Source organism: Podarcis pityusensis (assembly GCF_964106645.2).
Source record: "Podarcis pityusensis genome assembly, chromosome: 16".
NCBI classification, from domain to species: domain Eukaryota; kingdom Metazoa; phylum Chordata; class Lepidosauria; order Squamata; family Lacertidae; genus Podarcis; species Podarcis pityusensis.
In genome coordinates this window covers 3,001,954-3,019,442 of record NC_138041.1, presented here as the reverse complement: position 1 = coordinate 3,019,442, position 17,489 = coordinate 3,001,954, and the positions used below count along the sequence as shown (strand labels likewise).

General features: G+C 47.0%; 2 protein-coding genes across 5 annotated transcripts in view; one reads left to right on the top strand and one right to left on the bottom strand.

The window, feature by feature from the left end:
- Positions 1 to 14,347, top strand: part of TUFT1 (tuftelin 1) — a 153,675-nt gene extending 139,328 nt beyond the window's left edge. For both annotated transcript variants that reach the window (XM_080986047.1, XM_080986048.1), the window contains 7 exons: positions 610 to 719; positions 2,173 to 2,252; positions 5,150 to 5,317; positions 6,594 to 6,788; positions 7,909 to 7,995; positions 9,378 to 9,487; positions 10,967 to 14,347. In XM_080986047.1, coding sequence (XP_080842173.1) covers positions 610 to 719; positions 2,173 to 2,252; positions 5,150 to 5,317; positions 6,594 to 6,788; positions 7,909 to 7,995; positions 9,378 to 9,487; positions 10,967 to 11,473 — 1,257 coding nt within the window. In that variant the 3' untranslated portion in view covers positions 11,474 to 14,347. The remainder of the gene's footprint in view (positions 1 to 609; positions 720 to 2,172; positions 2,253 to 5,149; positions 5,318 to 6,593; positions 6,789 to 7,908; positions 7,996 to 9,377; positions 9,488 to 10,966) is intronic.
- A 657-nt stretch (positions 14,348 to 15,004) lies between these two features.
- The window catches only part of CELF3 (CUGBP Elav-like family member 3), an 86,495-nt gene continuing 84,010 nt past the window's right edge, over positions 15,005 to 17,489 (bottom strand). For all 3 annotated transcript variants that reach the window (XR_013980566.1, XM_080986056.1, XM_080986057.1), the window contains one exon: positions 15,005 to 16,517. The gene's annotated coding sequence lies outside the window, so the exon portion shown is untranslated. The remainder of the gene's footprint in view (positions 16,518 to 17,489) is intronic.

Genomic DNA, 17,489 nt, shown 5'->3' with positions numbered 1-17,489 from the left:
AAGAAGGGCTTTTACACTCGCCAGAAGTTCGGCTCTACCCTCGCCGGTCCTGGAAGGATCCTTTAAAAAAGTCCCATAAGCTCAGAGACTTTGCGCCTGTTCATTGGGGGATATAGGAAGCCCAGAGCACTTGTTTTTTAGATGTCCCTTTTATGAAGAGGCACGTAGTGAGACCACTGACCCCCTGCTGGTGAGGCTCGCTGACCTCCCGGAAAAGCAAAAAATTGACCTTCTCCTGTTAGGCAAAGATCATAAGACGACCCGGATGGTCGCCAGATTCTGTGTACAGATCTGTAGGCGCAGACCATCCCCCGACCCGAACTAGTTCATTAAGAAAATCCCCAAACTCGGTTCCATGGGTGACTCTGGGTCATCAATCTGCCGTAGCTTATCTTGAAAGTTTTAAGTGTCTATACGCTTATCGCATTTATAAATTTTAAATTTATTGTTGTACATTATTTTAAATGTTTGTTTTCCTTCGGGGATTGTACCCCCAAGTGTGTTTTATAAGCTGGTCTCCGACTGTAATAAATTATCTATCATCTATCTATCTATCTATCTATCTATCTATCTATCTATCTATCTATCTATCTCTCTATCCCCCCTCAGTACTGGTACGACCATTACTTGCAGTGGAATGAATCGGAATACCCCGGCGTGAAGACTCTGCGGTTCGCAGCTAACCAAGTCTGGAAGCCTGACATCCTTTTGTACAACAGGTGGGAGAAGATTGTAGCTGGGATATTTGGTGGTGTTCGCTGGGTGGGTAATAAGTTGGGCTTCTACAAGAGACAGGTGGCCAAGTCAACCAGTGGTCAAGGAACTCAGAAAGGCAGCTGGACCACAGCTCTGACCATCCCTGGCTGGGCTTGCTAGGGCCGCTGGGAGCTGCAGTTCAGCATTTGGAGAGCACCACGTTGGCGACCCCTGAGCTAGAGAATGAAACCTTTGCAAGGACTTGTAAGGAGCAATCTCTTTTCGGAGCGCTTCCACCAATACAAACCTCTCTGGACTCAGGTGGATGCCCCCTTCTGAGGGAGGTCCAGAGAGTAGCACCAAGGCAGCAGGGCCTTTTTGGTGTTGGCTCCAGCCTTGCAGAACGCTCTCCCCAGTGAAGCCCGTCTGGTACCAGCTTATCCCTGGAAGGAGAGGAAGAGAATTTTATTCCTCTAGAGGCTTTGCGCCTAGACTTCAGAGCTCCCCAGAGTGGTTCCCCAGGTCCTAGCACAGGACTGTCACACAAGCCTTTACATCAGGGGTCAGCAAACTTTTTCCCCAGGGGGCCGGTCCACTGTCCCTCAGACCTTGTGGGGGGCCGGACTATGTTTTTTTGGGGGGAAATGAATGAATTCCTGTACCCCACAAATAACCCGGAGATGCATTTTAAATAAAAGGACACATTCTACTCATGTAAAAACATGCTGATTCCCACGGGTCGGATTGAGAAGGTGATTGGGCCGGATCCGGCCCCTGGGCCTTAGTTTGCCTACCCATGCTTTACGTGCTCTGATGGGTCAGCTGAAGCAACCGGAAAGAAATCTGATTTAACATAGGAAATTGAAGGAAAACTACGTGAAGATGATCTCTAGATGGTACTTGACGCCAAGTAAACTAGCAAAAATGTATGTCAGAGTCAGGTACGTGCTGGAAATGTACAGGGAAATGTAAAAATGTGAAGGTACATTTTATCATATGTTGTTGGACGTGTAGAGTAGCTAAGGGGTTTGGGGCAATGTAAAGGTAAAGGGACCCCTGACCATTAGGTCCAGTCGTCGCCGACTCTGGGGTTGCGGCGCTCATCTCGCTTTACTGGCCGAGGGAGCCGGCGTGCAGCTTCCGGGTCATGTGGCCAGCATGACTAAGCCGCTTCTGGCGAACCAGAGCAGCACATGGAAACTCCGTTTACCTTCCTGCCAGAGCGGTACCTATTTATCTACTTGCACTTTGACGTGCTTTCGAACTGATAGGTTGGCAGGAGCAGGGACTGAGCAACGGGAGCTCACCCCGTCGCGGGGATTCGAACCTCCAACCTTCTGATCGGCAAGCCCTAGGCTCTGTGGTTTAACCCACAGCGCCACCCGCATCCCATTTGGGGTGATATATAAAGGAACAAAATCTGATTTCACTGAGCTTCTTCAACTCTTCCCCTCCCCTTCTCCTTCCCCTCCCCAGTGCCAATGAAGAGTTTGACTCCACGTTCCACACCAACGTCTTGGTCAACTCCAGCGGCTACTGCCAGTGGCTGCCCCCAGGTGAGAGGCGGGCGGAGAGATCCAGAGGGGGATTTGGTGTCACATAGCGGGAAAGTGGTGTCTTTTGCCAAAGGCAAGGTGGTTCTTTTATAATGAGATTCAGAAGTAATACGAAACACAAGGGAGTGAGAAGATGAAAGATTTTATTCTAAACACCAAGCAATATATACCGTATTTTTCGCTCCATAAGGCACACCGGACCATAAGGCGCACCTGGTTTTTAGAGGGGGAAATCAAGGGGGGGAAAATATTGTCCACTTCTCCCAGAGCTTCTCGGGGCTGCGGGGGAAGCCCGGGTCCCCCCCCCAGCCCCAAAGAGCAAAGAAGCCAAGACAGCGAGCAGGATCCATCCCGCTGGCTGTCTTGGCTTGTGCCATAGCTGCGCACAGCCTCTCTGGCCAGAAGGGCTGCGCGCGGCTGAAGAAGCCAAGACAGCAACGGATCACGCTCGCTGTCTTGGCTTCCTCTTTAGCCGCGTGCAGCCCCTCCGGCCGGGAGAAGCTACGTGCAGCTATGGCAATACCCCCACCTCCCGCAAAAGCCCACAGGAGCCACGCACCCTTTAAGGAGTGTGCGGCTCCTGTGGGCTTTTCTACGAGGAGGGAGAAGGGACTGACTGGCCGCGTCGGTCCCTTCTCCCTCCTGAAAAGCCCGCAAGAGCTGCATGGAGCTTGTGTGCGGCTCTTGGGGGCTTTTTCTGCCTGCCTCCCCCCTGCATCCGCTCCATAAGACGCACACACATTTCCCCTTACTTTTTAGGAGGGAAAAAGTGCGTCTTATGGAGTGAAAAATATGGTACATACCAAGCGAGCGCTTTAATCTGCCACTCGGAAGCCCTAAGAAAGCGGCAAAATGTAGCCTCAGTTTGTGGTCAATCAGTCCGTGCAGGAACTTCAAATAAACTCTTCCCACAACTATCCAACTTATAGCTAGCCAGCCCTTTCCTGACTGGCTACATGCAGAACATCCAGGGCCAGATTTCGGCTGGATGAGGCCCTCAGCTTCTGAAGGTAATGGGGTCCTTTATATGTCCAGCTGTCCTTTGTCAACAACAAATTGTCGCTGTTTTTTTGTGTTGAACATATGCTATATGGTAATTTAAGGTCCTAATAGGTATCTAGAGCCATTTGCACATCACAAAATATGTATTTTATCAAAGCACCGTACTTTTCTGTGTATAAGACTACGTTTTTTTACTCTAATGTTCAAAATCTGGGCTCGTCTTATACACGGATAGTATCTCCATCCATTTTCTTAAATGGGATTCCCCCCAAAATAGGGGGCATCTTATACATGGGGGCGTCTTATAGAGGGGGGAAATATGGCAATTTTTGAACCGAAATACAATTAAGAAGAAGTATATTAATAGTGAAATAATTATTAAGCTCTAACATAAAATGATTGGGGGCGCATGACTTACATTGTAGGAGCCTACACAACACAAAACACTGTTGCTGTATGTAGGTTTTAGTTTATTTGTTTTTTAACTTATATTTTGGAAATGTACATCCAGCCCCTCCCCATTCCCGAGGGTCTGAATCCCTATTCGGAAATCTCCAAAATACTGGGGCGCTTTGAAGCATATATGTCACCGATTACAACAGTTAAATGTTAAATTAGAGCTCCCCCTGCTGACGACTTCTAAAAAGAATTTTTTTTTTTGTAGCAGGTCAAAAGCAGCATAATGATCATAAATCAGGCATGTCGAAAGTCCGTTTTGGGGGCCTAATCCAGCCCACCGGTCAATTTAATCCAGCCCCCGTGGCAGTATATGCCATGGCGTAAAATCCTAAAAAAAGTTCAACAACTTTTGGGTAAAATTGATTTTCCAATAGAAAACATCCAATTAAATATCCAATCATAATACTTCAATTAAACTAAAAAAAACTAAAATAAAAAAGATAAAATTTTAGTCCAAATGGTATTTATTAATTTCTTGGGGCTCCCCACGGTCTGGATCTCTGGAGCAGATCTCCACATCTTAGTCCTGCTTCTCCTTGTTGTTTCCATATTTCCCACATCTCGATTTTAAGGCTTCATAATAAAAAGCTCAACAACTTCAATCCTAAAAAAGTTTTGTGGAACTGGCGGAAATGACTGGTAGAATCCGGGACCAGGGAGAAGAGTCAGGGGAGGAAGATTGGAAGAAATTCAAAGACTATCTTCAGAAACATTGCAAAATTAAAGAATGTTAGAGTGATGTTGGACTGAAAATAAGCGGTTTCCAGCTGTACAGGTTAAAGTTAATGATAGACTAAGATTAAGGATTAAAGATGTTTAAAGAAATGGAAATTTGACAATTAAGAGGGAAAATTTTAATGTTATATTATACTAAGATTAAAGATCAGGTTTAAAGAAGTTGAAGTTATATATTACAATATTATATTAAAGTTAAAGATTGGGATTAAAAAAGTTGAAAAGAAATTGCTGGACAAACAATTTGGATTGGAATACAAAAGAGGGAGGTATGAGGAAGTCCAGAAAATAAGTAAACTAAAAAAACGGAAATGGAAAAGAGATATTGTTTTTAATTGTTATGTTTTTTTATTATTATTGAATTGTGCTTTTTTTTTGAGTGTTCTTGTTATCTTTTTTTTTTTGAGATATGTATTGTGTATGTTTTTCTTTTCTTTCTTTGTTGTTCAAAACTTAAATAAAAATTATTTATATAAAAAAAAACAATCCTAAAAAAGTTTTGGCCGGCCCTCATGCATGTTCACTTCATCAAATCTGGCCCTCTTTGGAAAAAGTTTGGGCACCCTGTCATAGGTCCTTGTTTCAGCCTGTCTTTTCCGTTGCATTTTGGCTACGTATATAATTTCTGTTAACAACAACAACAACAACAACAACCACCACCACCTTGGTGTGGCTCATTTGGCCCGTTCCCCCTGCCCCAGGCATCTTGAAAAGCACCTGTCGAATCGACGTCCGCTGGTTCCCCTTCGACACCCAGAAGTGTGACCTGAAGTTTGGCTCCTGGACGTACGACGGCTGGCTGCTCGACTTGCGCATGCTGGAGACGGACACCTCTGGCTACGTGGCCAATGGCGAGTGGGACCTCATGGGTAAGGGGGAACCGCCAGCAAACCCAGCGCCAAGCTCCTAGCCCTCATGAGGTTGGGTTTATTATTATTTTAGACAATAGGGCTCCTGCGGCCAGGGCTGGGGGAAGGAATTCAGCCTTGTTCTCATTTAAAGGCAAACCTGCCTTGTTCACGCTTTTTGAAAAACAGTGCAAACTGGAACACAGTTGTTCCGCCTGGCCTTTGGCTTGGAATCCACTTGATCCCCTTCCCCTCTTTCTTTTTTCCTTTCTCCTTCTGTGATGGAACTCCTATTTGGGGACTTCCCTGGCTTTTTTCTGGCCCATGTAGGACCAGTCTGGATAGTTAGCCTTGGTGAAGACTTAACGTTTTTATCCCCCCAAAAGTTTTTGATTGAGTTTCCACTGAAATGAGGCTGCATTTTAATGTTTTAATGTTGTATTTTAATCTTGTTTTTTAAGCTGTATTTCAATCAATTGCTTTTATATTTGGTGTTAGCCATTCTGAGCCCGGTCTTGGCCGGGGAGGGTGGGGTATAAATAAAATTTATTATTATTATTTACTATTATTAATATTATTAGCCTTCTTAATTTGCACTTAGCAGGGCAGTTTTACAGTCAAGTCGGGAGTACAAAATTGCATCTGCCCGGGTAAAACATGCACATAAATGCCTATATATGAAGCCCGATGCAAAGAAAGTCCTGGGCCTTGCAGACTTGGGTAAATGTGAGGGGCATCAGTTGGGACAGATTTCTTAGACTGGCGTGACCAAATCAAACTTGTGAAAATTCCCTGTAAAAGGTACCAGAGGCCAATTGACCTCATCCTGCACACAGAAATCTCTGGAATGCCATTAAACCATCTGCTGTTGCTCAGCAACTCCGGAATGGGGGGAGAAATTCAACTGAGTACTCATTTAAACCCAAACTGACCAAATCCACACTTTACAAGCCAATACATGAATTAAACAAAGCCACCCTCCCAAATTCACACTTCTCCGAATTTTGCAATGCGCTTCTCCAGCTGAGCGATATTTATGATATTTATGCATATACTGCGGTGAAGCGTGCATAGAAACGTATATAATGTGCAAAAAAAATGTATTAGGAAATCGCTTTGCAAAAATGGTGTGCGGCAGGACTTTTTAAAATGCAAGTTTGCAAACTGATGTGGGCATGTGGAGGAGAACTGAACCTCAGGCTGGGGGGCAAAAAACCCCCATGAGAAACAGGAAGAAACTGAAACGGATTGATTCTCTGGCGGACGCTGACTCTCTCTTTCTCCTCACCTGCTACAGGTGTGCCTGGCAGTCAGAACAAAGTGTTCTACGAATGCTGCCGGGAGCCCTACCTGGACGTCACCTTTGCGGTCACCATGCGGCGCCGAACACTTTATTATGCCCTCAACATGCTGGTCCCTTGCCTCCTCCTTTCAGCCATGACCTTCCTGGTTTTTCTCCTGCCAGCCGATTCCGGAGAGAAGATTTCCCTGGGTAAGCAGAACAATTCAAGCCAAACAATTATGCTAACTATTGCCTGTGTGGTTCCCCCCTTCCACTACCTAGCACTTTTGTTGTTGTTTAGTCGTTTAGTTGTGTCCGCCTCTTCGTGACCCCCTGGACCAGAGCACGCCAGGCACTCCTGTCTTCCACTGCCTCCCGCAGTTTGGTCAAACTCATGCCGATAGCTTCGAGAACACTGTCCCACCATCTCGTCCTCTGTCGTCCCCTTCTCCTTGTGTCCTTCATCTTCCCCAACATCAGGGTCTTTTCCAGGGAGTCTTCTCTTCTCATGAGGTGGCCAAAGTCTTGGAGTCTCAGCTTCAGGATCTGTCCTTCCAGTGAGCACTCAGGGCTGATTTCCTTCAGAATGGATCGGTTTGATCTTCTTGCAGTCCATGGGACTCTCAAGAGTCTCCTCTAGCACCAGAATTCAAAAGCATCCATTCTTCGGCAATCAGCCTTCTTTATGGTCCAGCTCTCACTTCCATACGTCACTACTGGGAAAACCAGAGCTTGAACTATACGGGCCTTTGTTGGCAAGACGATGTCTCTGCTTTTTAAGATGCTGTCTAGGTTTGTCATTGCTTTTCTCCCAAGAAGCAGGCGTCTTTTAATTTCGTGACTGCTGTCACCATCTGCAATGATCATGGAGCCCAAGAAAGTAAAATCTCTCACTGCCTCCATTTCTTCCCCTTCTATTTGCCAGGAGGTGATGGCACTAGTGGCCAGGCATCCTCAAACTCGGCCCTCCAGCTGTTTTGGGACTACAGTTCCCACCACCCCTGACCACTGGTCCTATTAGCTAGGGATGACGGGAGTTGTAGTCCCAAAACAGCTGGAGGGCTGAGTTTGGGGGTGTCTGGCCTAGCAGAAGCCCCGGCGTTCGAAGCCCTTTGCAGATATTATCTGAGTGGATTCTCACAACAGCCCCACGATGAAGGTCGCTATTTGTTATACCCATATTGCAGAAGGAAGGACTGAGGCAGAGGAGTGTGGACGAGGTAGCTGAGCCTCCTGGCAGATTTTCCTTGGGTTGTTGCTGGTTTTTGCCTCTCTCACTTAGACGCTCCTTCAAACCCAGTGGAATAACAGCCTGTTTCCCCCCCGACAGGCATCACCGTTCTCCTCTCGCTCACTGTCTTCATGCTGCTTGTGGCGGAGGTTATGCCGGCCACCTCTGACTCCATTCCGCTCATAGGTATGTACGGGAGGGAGATCTGGAGATGGATTGGTTTCCTCAGGGATGGGCAGACCTTAATTGTGCTCTCTGCTCCTAAATGTGATGGAGCCAGACAATTAAACCCCTGTGTTGCAAACAATTATCAGTAATACCCAAGGCAACACGATGACGAAGTACAACAATGCGATGTCAATATAAACTCTTTATATAATCTATGCGGAACATATAACAATATGAAAAACCAAATAAACAGAATCTCATAAATCTCCGAAAGTAAGTCTTACAAGTCTTGTTATGTTACATAACTGTATGACCACTGCTCCATAGATATTGTTGTTACACAATTCCATTCACCGTATATAGATGGGTTTATGAAGCATTTCTGTATCCTTCTGCTGTGCTGAAGAAGAATTCTATGAAACAGTTGGTATATCTGGAATCACTGTTCACTGCGTCTGTTTGCGGACCACTTCGGCAGCGTTGGACGTCATAAAACAAAGCTTTAACGGCTTGTTTTTCACCAGATAAGAATCTGACCCAATCCTTCTCTCAGAGACCTGCATAGTCTACAAAGACTTTCGGAGACTTATAAGACTTACTTTCAGAGATTAATGAGATTCTGTTGATTTGGTTTTTCATATTGATGTTTCATATAGGTTATATAAAGAGTTTATATTGATATTGCATTGTGGTACTTGGTCATCGTTTTGCCTTGGATATTACTGATTACTACTGCTCCTAAATGTGATGGGAGACGGGTTGCCATGGTCACTTTGTACAGGTTTAGAGATCATAGAATCGTCAAACTATATAGTTGCAAGGGACCGTGAGGGTTGAGTCTACCCCCTTGCAATTCAAAAAACCCCCTGATTCCTGAGATATACTGCTCCTGTACTTGGAAGTTCCATTTAAGCCTCACATCTGTCAATACATGGACTTATTCCTTCTTAGTTGCATGCCAGCAGAAGGCAGGCAAATGTTATAGAAACAATAATTAGGATATCATTGCTAGGTAGGGATGAACAAATCTGTCAATTCTAGTTTCTCATTTTCCAGTTTGCCGCTGTGTCGTTTTTGGTTTTTAAAAAGCAAACACAACATTTCACAATTGTTTTACTGCACATCTTCGAGCATACACAATTTTGCAAGCCAATTCCCCCAACCCATTGCATTTTTGTATGCTGTTCTAAGGAAAATGTATTCATTTTCCTGCAACTTTCCTCCTAACACATGCATTTTCTTACATATTTTGGTTGCAAGAAGTTTCGGAGGATTTGTTGGTTAGCGCTTTGATTCAGGAAGTGAATCAGGCAGGGTGTGATCCTGCAAGATCTGCCCCCCACCTGCCTTGCCCTGATGTGTACTTCAGAATCCTCTGAGTCCTTTCTCTCTGCCTCTAGGACAATACTTTGCCAGTACGATGGGCATGGTGAGCCTCTCTGTGGTCGCGACAGTCTTTGTGCTCCAATACCACCACCACGACCCGGACGGCGGCTGCATGCCCAGATGGGTAAGAGCTTTTAAAAATCCGTTTTCAGAATCGCTGCTTTGTTTATCACATGGCGCCTTGTATCCAACGTAGGCGACATTCATGGCATTCCTTTTATTTTTCTTAAATCTTTTTTATTAATTTCCCAATAAAAAACATCCAGTTAACACATCAAACCATAATCCAATAAAAATAAAGAACTAAAATAAAAAAGACCAAATTATCACCCAAATTATAATTATTAATTTTTCGGGGCTTCCCATAGTCTGGACCTTTGAAGCATATCTCCAAATTTCAATCCTGCCTCTCCTTGTTGTTTTCCACATCTCGATTTTAACGCTTTAAACTTCTCCATCTCTGGCTCTGCGGCATTCCTTTTAAAGCACTAGGATCCCACCATAAACACTGTCATGGCTTTCCCCAGAGAATCATGGGAGCTGTAGTTTGTGACGGGTGCTGAGACTGGTTGCTAGGAGACACTATTCCCCTCACAGAGTTACAATTTCAAGAGAGGAATCCATCCCTCTTTTTCACGTATGTAACAACAGAGGCTAGGATCCTCTACACACAAAAAATGGAAGATCCCACCAAAGAATGCAGAAGTGAGGCAATGGATTATGTAGAACTGGTCAAGTTAACAGCCAGATTAAGAGAATCTAGCGATGATTGCTTTGTGGAAGGCCGGAAACACTTTTTGGACTACAGTGGTACCTCTGGATACGAACGGGATCCGTTCCAGAGCTGCGCATCCTGAAGCGAACGCAACCCACGTCTGTGCATGCGCAAGTCGCAATTCGCTGCTTCTGCGCATGCGTGGGACGTCATTTTGAGTGTCTGCGCGTGTGCGAGCAGTGAAACCCAGAAGTAACGCGTTTCGTTACTACCGGGTCGCCGCGGAGCGCAACCCGAAAACGCTCAACCTGTAGCAACTTCAACCCGAGATATGACTGTATTTAACTCGTGACAAACTTCACAAGCAGGATTTAAAATATGAGCAACGGGAGGAATTGGAGAATGCAGTATGGATGGGATGGTATAAAAGAGAAAATGTTTTGTGCGGCAGAAGGTGAGAAATAAAAACACCATGGAATATGGGATGGGAAGCTGGAAAAATGTCTTACGTATGGAAGCGTGCATGTCAAATTTTTGAAAATTTAATCTCAATTTATTACAAAAAATGAAACCACCCACCCCTCTTTCCAGGGGATTCTGGGAATTGTAGCTCATCCTACCAACCCACAACACCATTAACAAATGACAGCTCCCAGAATTCTTTGGGAGAAGCCAAAATGGTATTATAGTGCTTCAGATGTATGGTGGAAACTTGGCCCAAGAGCATTTATTGGTTTCTGAGTTGTTGTTGACCTTCCCCTGACGATCCGCTCCCTCTTCCCTTGCGGACCCCCTTCCTTTCTTGGTCCTGTAATAAACGGGGTCCCCGTTTCCCCTTGCCCGTAAACTCCTTTCCCTCTCCCTTATCGTCTTGCTGTTTCCACGCAGGTCCAGGTGGTGGTGTTGCAGTGGGGAGCCTGGCTTCTGCGCATGCGCCAACCCGGCGAGGACCCAGTAGGGCGGCCGCACTGCGCCCCCAGCCTGCTGAGTTGCAGCTCGGACAGCAGCGACGGCGGTGGCTCGCCGACCCGCCAGGCCCGGCTCCCCGTGGCGCTGGCCAACGGCAACCTCGCCTACCCCGCGGCGCTGCTCCCGGCCAAGCCCCCCGACGTGCCGCGCCCGTTCCTCCCGTCCCCGGAGCTGCCGTCCTCCAGCCCTGAGGAACTGCTTGCCGCGCCTGAGCTGGGCCGCATCCTGGAGGAACTGCACTATGTGGCTCAGTGTTTCCGGGGCCGCGACGCCGCCCAGGCCGCCTGCAGCCAGTGGAAGTTTGCGGCGGCCGTCCTGGACCGTCTGTGCCTGGTCACCTTCGCTCTGGTCCACATCGTCTGTTCCATCGGCATCCTCATGGCCGCGCCCAACTTCCCCGAGGCCATCACAAAGGACTTCCTGTGATGCTAAGCCCGCAAAACGGCAGGTTTTCCTGATGCCTAGGTTTTGGCGTCTTCCCCTCGCGGCAGGTCAGGTCTTTCCAACATGGCTTCCCTCCCTAGCGGCAGGATGTTGCTAGGGGCTTCCGGCGAGGAGTATCCGGGACAATTGAGGACAACTGTCCCACTTGTGAACGCTGTCCTGCCAAGTTCTGTGTGCTCATCAGGAGGACCAAACGGACACTATACTGACACCCCTGTCCCGCACGCCAAGTCCGTAACACTCGCCCTGAAGGATTTCAGATCATAGCTGTCAACTTACAGATTTGAAAATAAGGGGCCAGCAGCCTTGAAAATAAGGGATCAGCAGCCAGAATAAGGGATTTTCCGGGCACAGGTATGTTCGACTTCTGAGCCCCTCCAAGCCAAAGGCAGAAAGCCCTGCCAGCAGCCAAACGAAGCCTCAAGCGGTGGTTCCCACAGCGCAGCAACCCGGCAAAGGGGATGCAGCAAGGAAAACCACTGTCACCTCTCCGCTGGGAAGCGCTGAGCAAAGGCGAGTCCCCAGGCAACGCGGCCGATTTGATTGGCACAAGGCATGCAAGCTCCACCCCCCAGTCGTTCTTAGACTCCTTATTGGGTGAGCAACGCAGCCAAGCAACACAGTTGGAGCCTCCCTCCTCCCTGGCCGGCAGGGAGGGAGGGAGAGGAGCTGCTTCCTTTGAAACCCGGGAAATTTAAGGGACATCATCAATAAGGGACAGCAGTGGGACACGGCGCTGGGATAAGGGAGTTTCCCACCAAATAAGGGACGGTTGACAGCTATGTTTTGGATTCAAACTTCCTCTAGAATTTACCACTCACTGTTTTTCTGAGAGGGGCCTATTTGAGCCTGAACGCCACGGATGTCAAGAAGGCCTCATTGTCCGTCCTGCCCCGTCGCTGCTGCACGCAGAGCCATTTCCCTTCTGCTGCAGTTCATCTTCTGCCAAAGAACAGGTTATCTGTCTCGCTGCCCGCTGTGGCGAAATTACATAATATATGTAATGAATTACCCCGGCGTTATGTTACGCTGGGCCCTGTGCATTTCGGTGAAAATGAAACACAGAATAAATGGTGTGTTAATCGGTCTTGTGTCATTTACAGACCAGCAGCAGCAGCAGCAAATACCGATTGCATTTGCTGTCTCAGTTCCCCTTCCACACTTGGGATGGCCAAGCGAACATGGTCCACTTCCCCGCCATAGTCCTTGAACTCCTAAATCAGTTTGGGAGCCCTGACCTGGTTTATAAACCCTGGAGGAGGTTTTCGTGGAGACCCTTTTATAGCAAAGGAAACTAAATCGATTCACATGTCTTTGTGTGTACACATCCTGCGCTGGATCGTGGCCAGGGATTCAAGCCCTGCCCCAGCAGCCTTGAGCCAAGGCCACACGGCCACTCTCTCTGCCTCAGTTTTCCTGGGCCGTAAAATGGGAACAGCCCAAGCTACCCTCTTGCTGGGGTCTGCTATGAAGTCAAAGGATGCAATGAAGTTTATGAAAGCGTTTTTGCAACTGATGAGGTTCGGATTCACTGAATGTGGGAATGTTTTTATTGTGTCACACAGTACCAATCTTCTCGCTTCAAAAGGCAATGCTATGAACATTTGCATGTTCACAGTTTTGTGTATGTTAACAAGACATTGCTGAATGTCGTGCCAAAAGGAAGAGGGGGTATCTTTCCATTTTGATGGTTTGTTTGTGATCTTTCTGATTCCCGCCCCCCCTGGTATAGTGTGTTACCATTTATGGTGGCATAAATATAAATGTATTTTTTTTAACACTTGCCTTCCCAGGAGGACAGATGTTAGCCAAATCAAGTACATATTTTCTCTCCTTTTCACAACTTTTTGTAACCACTACAGTACCTCTAAGTGACGGCAACATAGACTGGATTTGCTTTTCATTTAATTTTATTTAGACAGAAAAAATTAAATTATTAAAAGTGGCAATAAATAATCAATAACTTAAGCATTGATATTGTCTGAAACATATAATCCAACTCTTCGTTTTTTCTTAAAATTCCTCATCACTAAAAGTTCTTCTGATTTTGGGGGTCCCCCCCTTCTTTATTTTTTTTCTCATTTTTTCCCTTTTCTCCTTCTAAATAAAATGTCCAAGTAGTAAACCCACCTCCCACCCTAGAAGGGAAAAAGAAAAGAAAAAGAGAGAGGGACAGAGAGAGAAAGAGAAAGAAAGAAAGAAAGATTAAAAAATCCTCTAAAATCAGAAAAGTTAACATGGTGATGGATAGGAAACCCTTTTTTAAAATTTAATTGCAGCTAATCGCAATGGAATTATTTACAATTACTGGATCAGCAAAAGAGACTTGTAAACATATATTTCTTTTTTCTTCTCTTTCCTTCCTCATGGTATATAACCTTGATTTCAGAGCGCTTGTGAGCATGAGAGGTTTCTGAGCACGGAGGGAGAGAGAGAGATTATGGTTTGATATCCCCAGCCCTCCATCCTTAGGGGAGACACAGGTAAAAATAAATACAAGGAAGGACAAAGACCTTCTGTTTTGCAGTAGGGGCAAGCGGAAGAAGTAGGTTTTGGTCTCTGGGCTTGTTGGGTTAACTTTACACACACCAGACTACTCAAGAGGGGAGAGTGAGCATGGGGTGTGTTTAAGCAGAAAGGGAAGAGAAGTATTTTGGGTCTGGGGTCTGACAGAGCAGAAAGATAAGGAATGGGTAATTCAGTCAGTACCGAAAATGGGGAATTTCTGGTAAGCAAGGAGCTTAACTTAGGAAGAGACATCCTGTGTTTGGAGATCCAGCTTTGGTGAGAATCCTTTGACTTGCCCTCTCCGGTGAGCGCTGAGTCCATTCCGTGTCCTCGGATCGCCACCCAAACTTAAACAAGTTCTGGACAGCAACTCTGTGTTACGGCCCTGCAGGACAACCGGGTGTATAAAACTGCTTGCGAGAGAGTAGTTGGCCCTCCTGACGTGTTCGGATATGGAGATACGAAGGCTAAGGTCTGGTTTCTCTTGAGATTTTTTATTTGCCTTTCTCTCGCCCTCTCCGAAAAACCAAAGAACGGATTTGCCTGGCGGGAGGGGGATGAGCGGAAAGATTAGCTGTGAAACAGCTGGCAGAAAATGTGGTTAATCCAAAAGGTCTCTTGGCCAAAATGGACGCAGGGGGCTTCAGGAATGCTGGGAAGTTTTGGCGGCAACCTCGCGGCTGATTTGGAGAGGTGGGCGACTCAGAGATCTTGCAGCCGGCCTCTTTATGGGGCATAGGCTGCATCCAGTCTGTCTCTGCTCATCTTGTGAGGGATATGCTGAATGACAATGGGAAGGAGTATCGCATTTTCATTGCCCTCCAGTTCTGGCTGGCCGGATACTCAAAGTCCAGGTGTTTCCATTTCCCCCCCTGGGTGGTTTTTGGTGTCCTGCTTTGAAAGGCTCTCCTACGTCAGCCAGACTGTGTTGCCCAAAGGGAAGCTGGCAGGAAACGGTGGCCAAAAGAGTTCGGGTTTAATTTCAGGTTTGCATGTGGCTTTTCCTCCAGAGAGGCCCTCTCCTAACACAACCAGAAAAGCCTTCAAGTTTTTGTTTCTCTGTCTTAATCACTTCGTCTGGGGTCCCCGGAGCCTCACATGCCATCTTAGGCTCAAAACAAAAAGTTTGCTCGTCCAGTTGTTGGGTTATTTTGACCCCCTCCTTCCTCTTTGAGGTTTCCTCCATCCTCAAAGCATTTCTGGATCCCTGAATGGCAATACCAAGATACTTGGGGGGGGGGTGGAGGAGAGGCACATTTCCCTTTGATATGAAAAAATATAAGTTTCCGCTCTGATCCATCCACCCCAAACGCCGATACGACGGGTGGCGATAAAGTTTCCAGGAGAAGAGAACAGGGAGAGCGGTTTTGGGGTTGCTGTTTCCAGGGGTGGGGGAAATATAATGACATGCTCTTTCAAAGCCCGGTGGGGAGAGAGGGTCTGGACAGGCTGTTTTTTTAGGGTGAGGACGGCTGCATTTCCACCAGTGCTCCTGTGGCTTTAAACAGCAGCGTATCTGCAAAATACCGGCACTGACCCATTTAATCTGCATTGTATGATTAAAGGTTTCCAGTCCTAAATGGTGGGCAGGTTGCTGATATTTGCAGCGGCAAGTATCCAACAGAACCCCCCACCTCTCCCAAAAAAGCTACTTGCAGGGGAGGCTGCCTTGTTGCACCCCTGTATGAGGCCCTGGTCTGAGATTTCCTGAGGAGGCCCTCTCAGGGCAGCGACTCATGCAGAGCTCCTTTGGGGTTGGGTTGTTTTACACTGGCCTGCGTGGTCCCAAAATCAACCTTTCTGTTTTAGCAAAGCTTCCTCTCACCTCCTGAGAGGTTGCCTGGATCGGTGTAAGAAATTGGGTGGAGAGTGGATTATCAGAGGCCCACAAGCTGCCCGCAAACCCCTGTATTGGCCCATTCCTTAGCCCCCCCAAGTCCCTAGGTTGCTGCACCCTAACAGTGCAAGAGCAAAAGGGCTGAGGACCCCAAAGGTGAGGCTGGGTTCCTCTCAGGTTTGGTCCTGAGTCCATCTTTCTTGGCGTGTCTTCTGTCCAAGCTTGCCTTGTCCTAAATTTCCTTCCGCCTTGAATCTTGCTTTTTAAATTATTATTCTAAGCAGGGCTTTCATGAGCTGCATGTCTTGGTGACTCCAGTTCCCACAATGCAGTGCTTCTTGGCTGGGTTGGGGGGAGGGAGGGGGCAAGGATTGGAGTGTATGGAGTGGGGAGTGGGGAAAGCCCTGTGGCTGGCAGAAGGGGAGAGATATATGTATATAGAGATATATAGTGAGCCCGTCTCATCGCTCATCCCGTCCTCAAAGAGGGGCTTGGTTGGCGCAGCTGAAGGGGGTTCTTCTGGGTCTCCAGCCACTGAGGAAATTGGTGCCCCTCAAGCTCAGAGAGCAAGTGGCTTTCCTATTATCTACGAGGAGGAAGAAGAGCAGAGGAAGAGAGGAAGGGGGCAGGAGGGAATGGGGAGACATCAAGGGGGCTTTGTTCCTCCAGGAAGCTCCAGACCTAGAAAAAGAGAGAGAGAAGGGGAAACAAACAACAGAAAAAGAACAGAGATATATATATTAAACGTCTTTCTTTCCAGCTAAAGCCACTGGGTCACAGAGAATCTGAGGTGCCCGGAAGCCTAGGACATGCAGACAGAGGAGGGTGGTTTGCGTGGAGTCCTGGGATCGAAATCTTCCCCTTGATTTCTGCCCAACCTGGCTGAGGCGGCCATGTTTGAATAGGCTGCGTCTTTTGCAGCTCCTTCCCACTTGGGGGGCTGCAGAAGAGGCTCCCCTGGCCTCTGGAGTCTTCGCCCCCCCGACTGCGCCAGAGGGTGTACAGTATGTCAATAAATCTCGTTTTGAGGGTGTGTTGCGATTCCTTCCCTGGCTGAACAACGCAGCCACGATTAAAACATCAGGCTAGTAAATTTTGAGCGGTCAAGTAAGGATGGATGGATCCGACCATTTATGCTCCATCACTTTCTCATTTCCCCCAGTCTTAAATTCAGTTTTCCACGTGTTCCTCAGCAATTTGCAAATTCTTTATTTCTTTTAGAGTAAACCTTGCAAAAATTCGTGTTAGGAGTGAATTTTTCATTGCGTACACATTGTTGTACAAGGTTTGGACTAAAAATGGGCACATCTTTGCAAGCGATTTCCACGAATCGGATGCATTTGTTTGTGTGTGAGTCACACTAAAGTTTGCATCTTGGTGCAGACTTCTATCTAGTAAGAATTTTGCACTGCAAAGTTTGGAGAAGCACGAATTTTTGTAGGATTGCTGCGATTCGGTTCACGTCTCATTTCGGACGGTGCGAATTGGGTGGATTTGCATTCAAAAAATGCCAGCGAAACCCTCAGGGTGAAGGCAGCTGGTCTGCGCTCCGTAAACGTACATTAATAATAGTAATAAGAACCTTTTAGGAATAGCCACAGAAAAACGCCTGTGGTTAGATTTGCAGGATGAGGCAATGGCGCTGATGGTGAG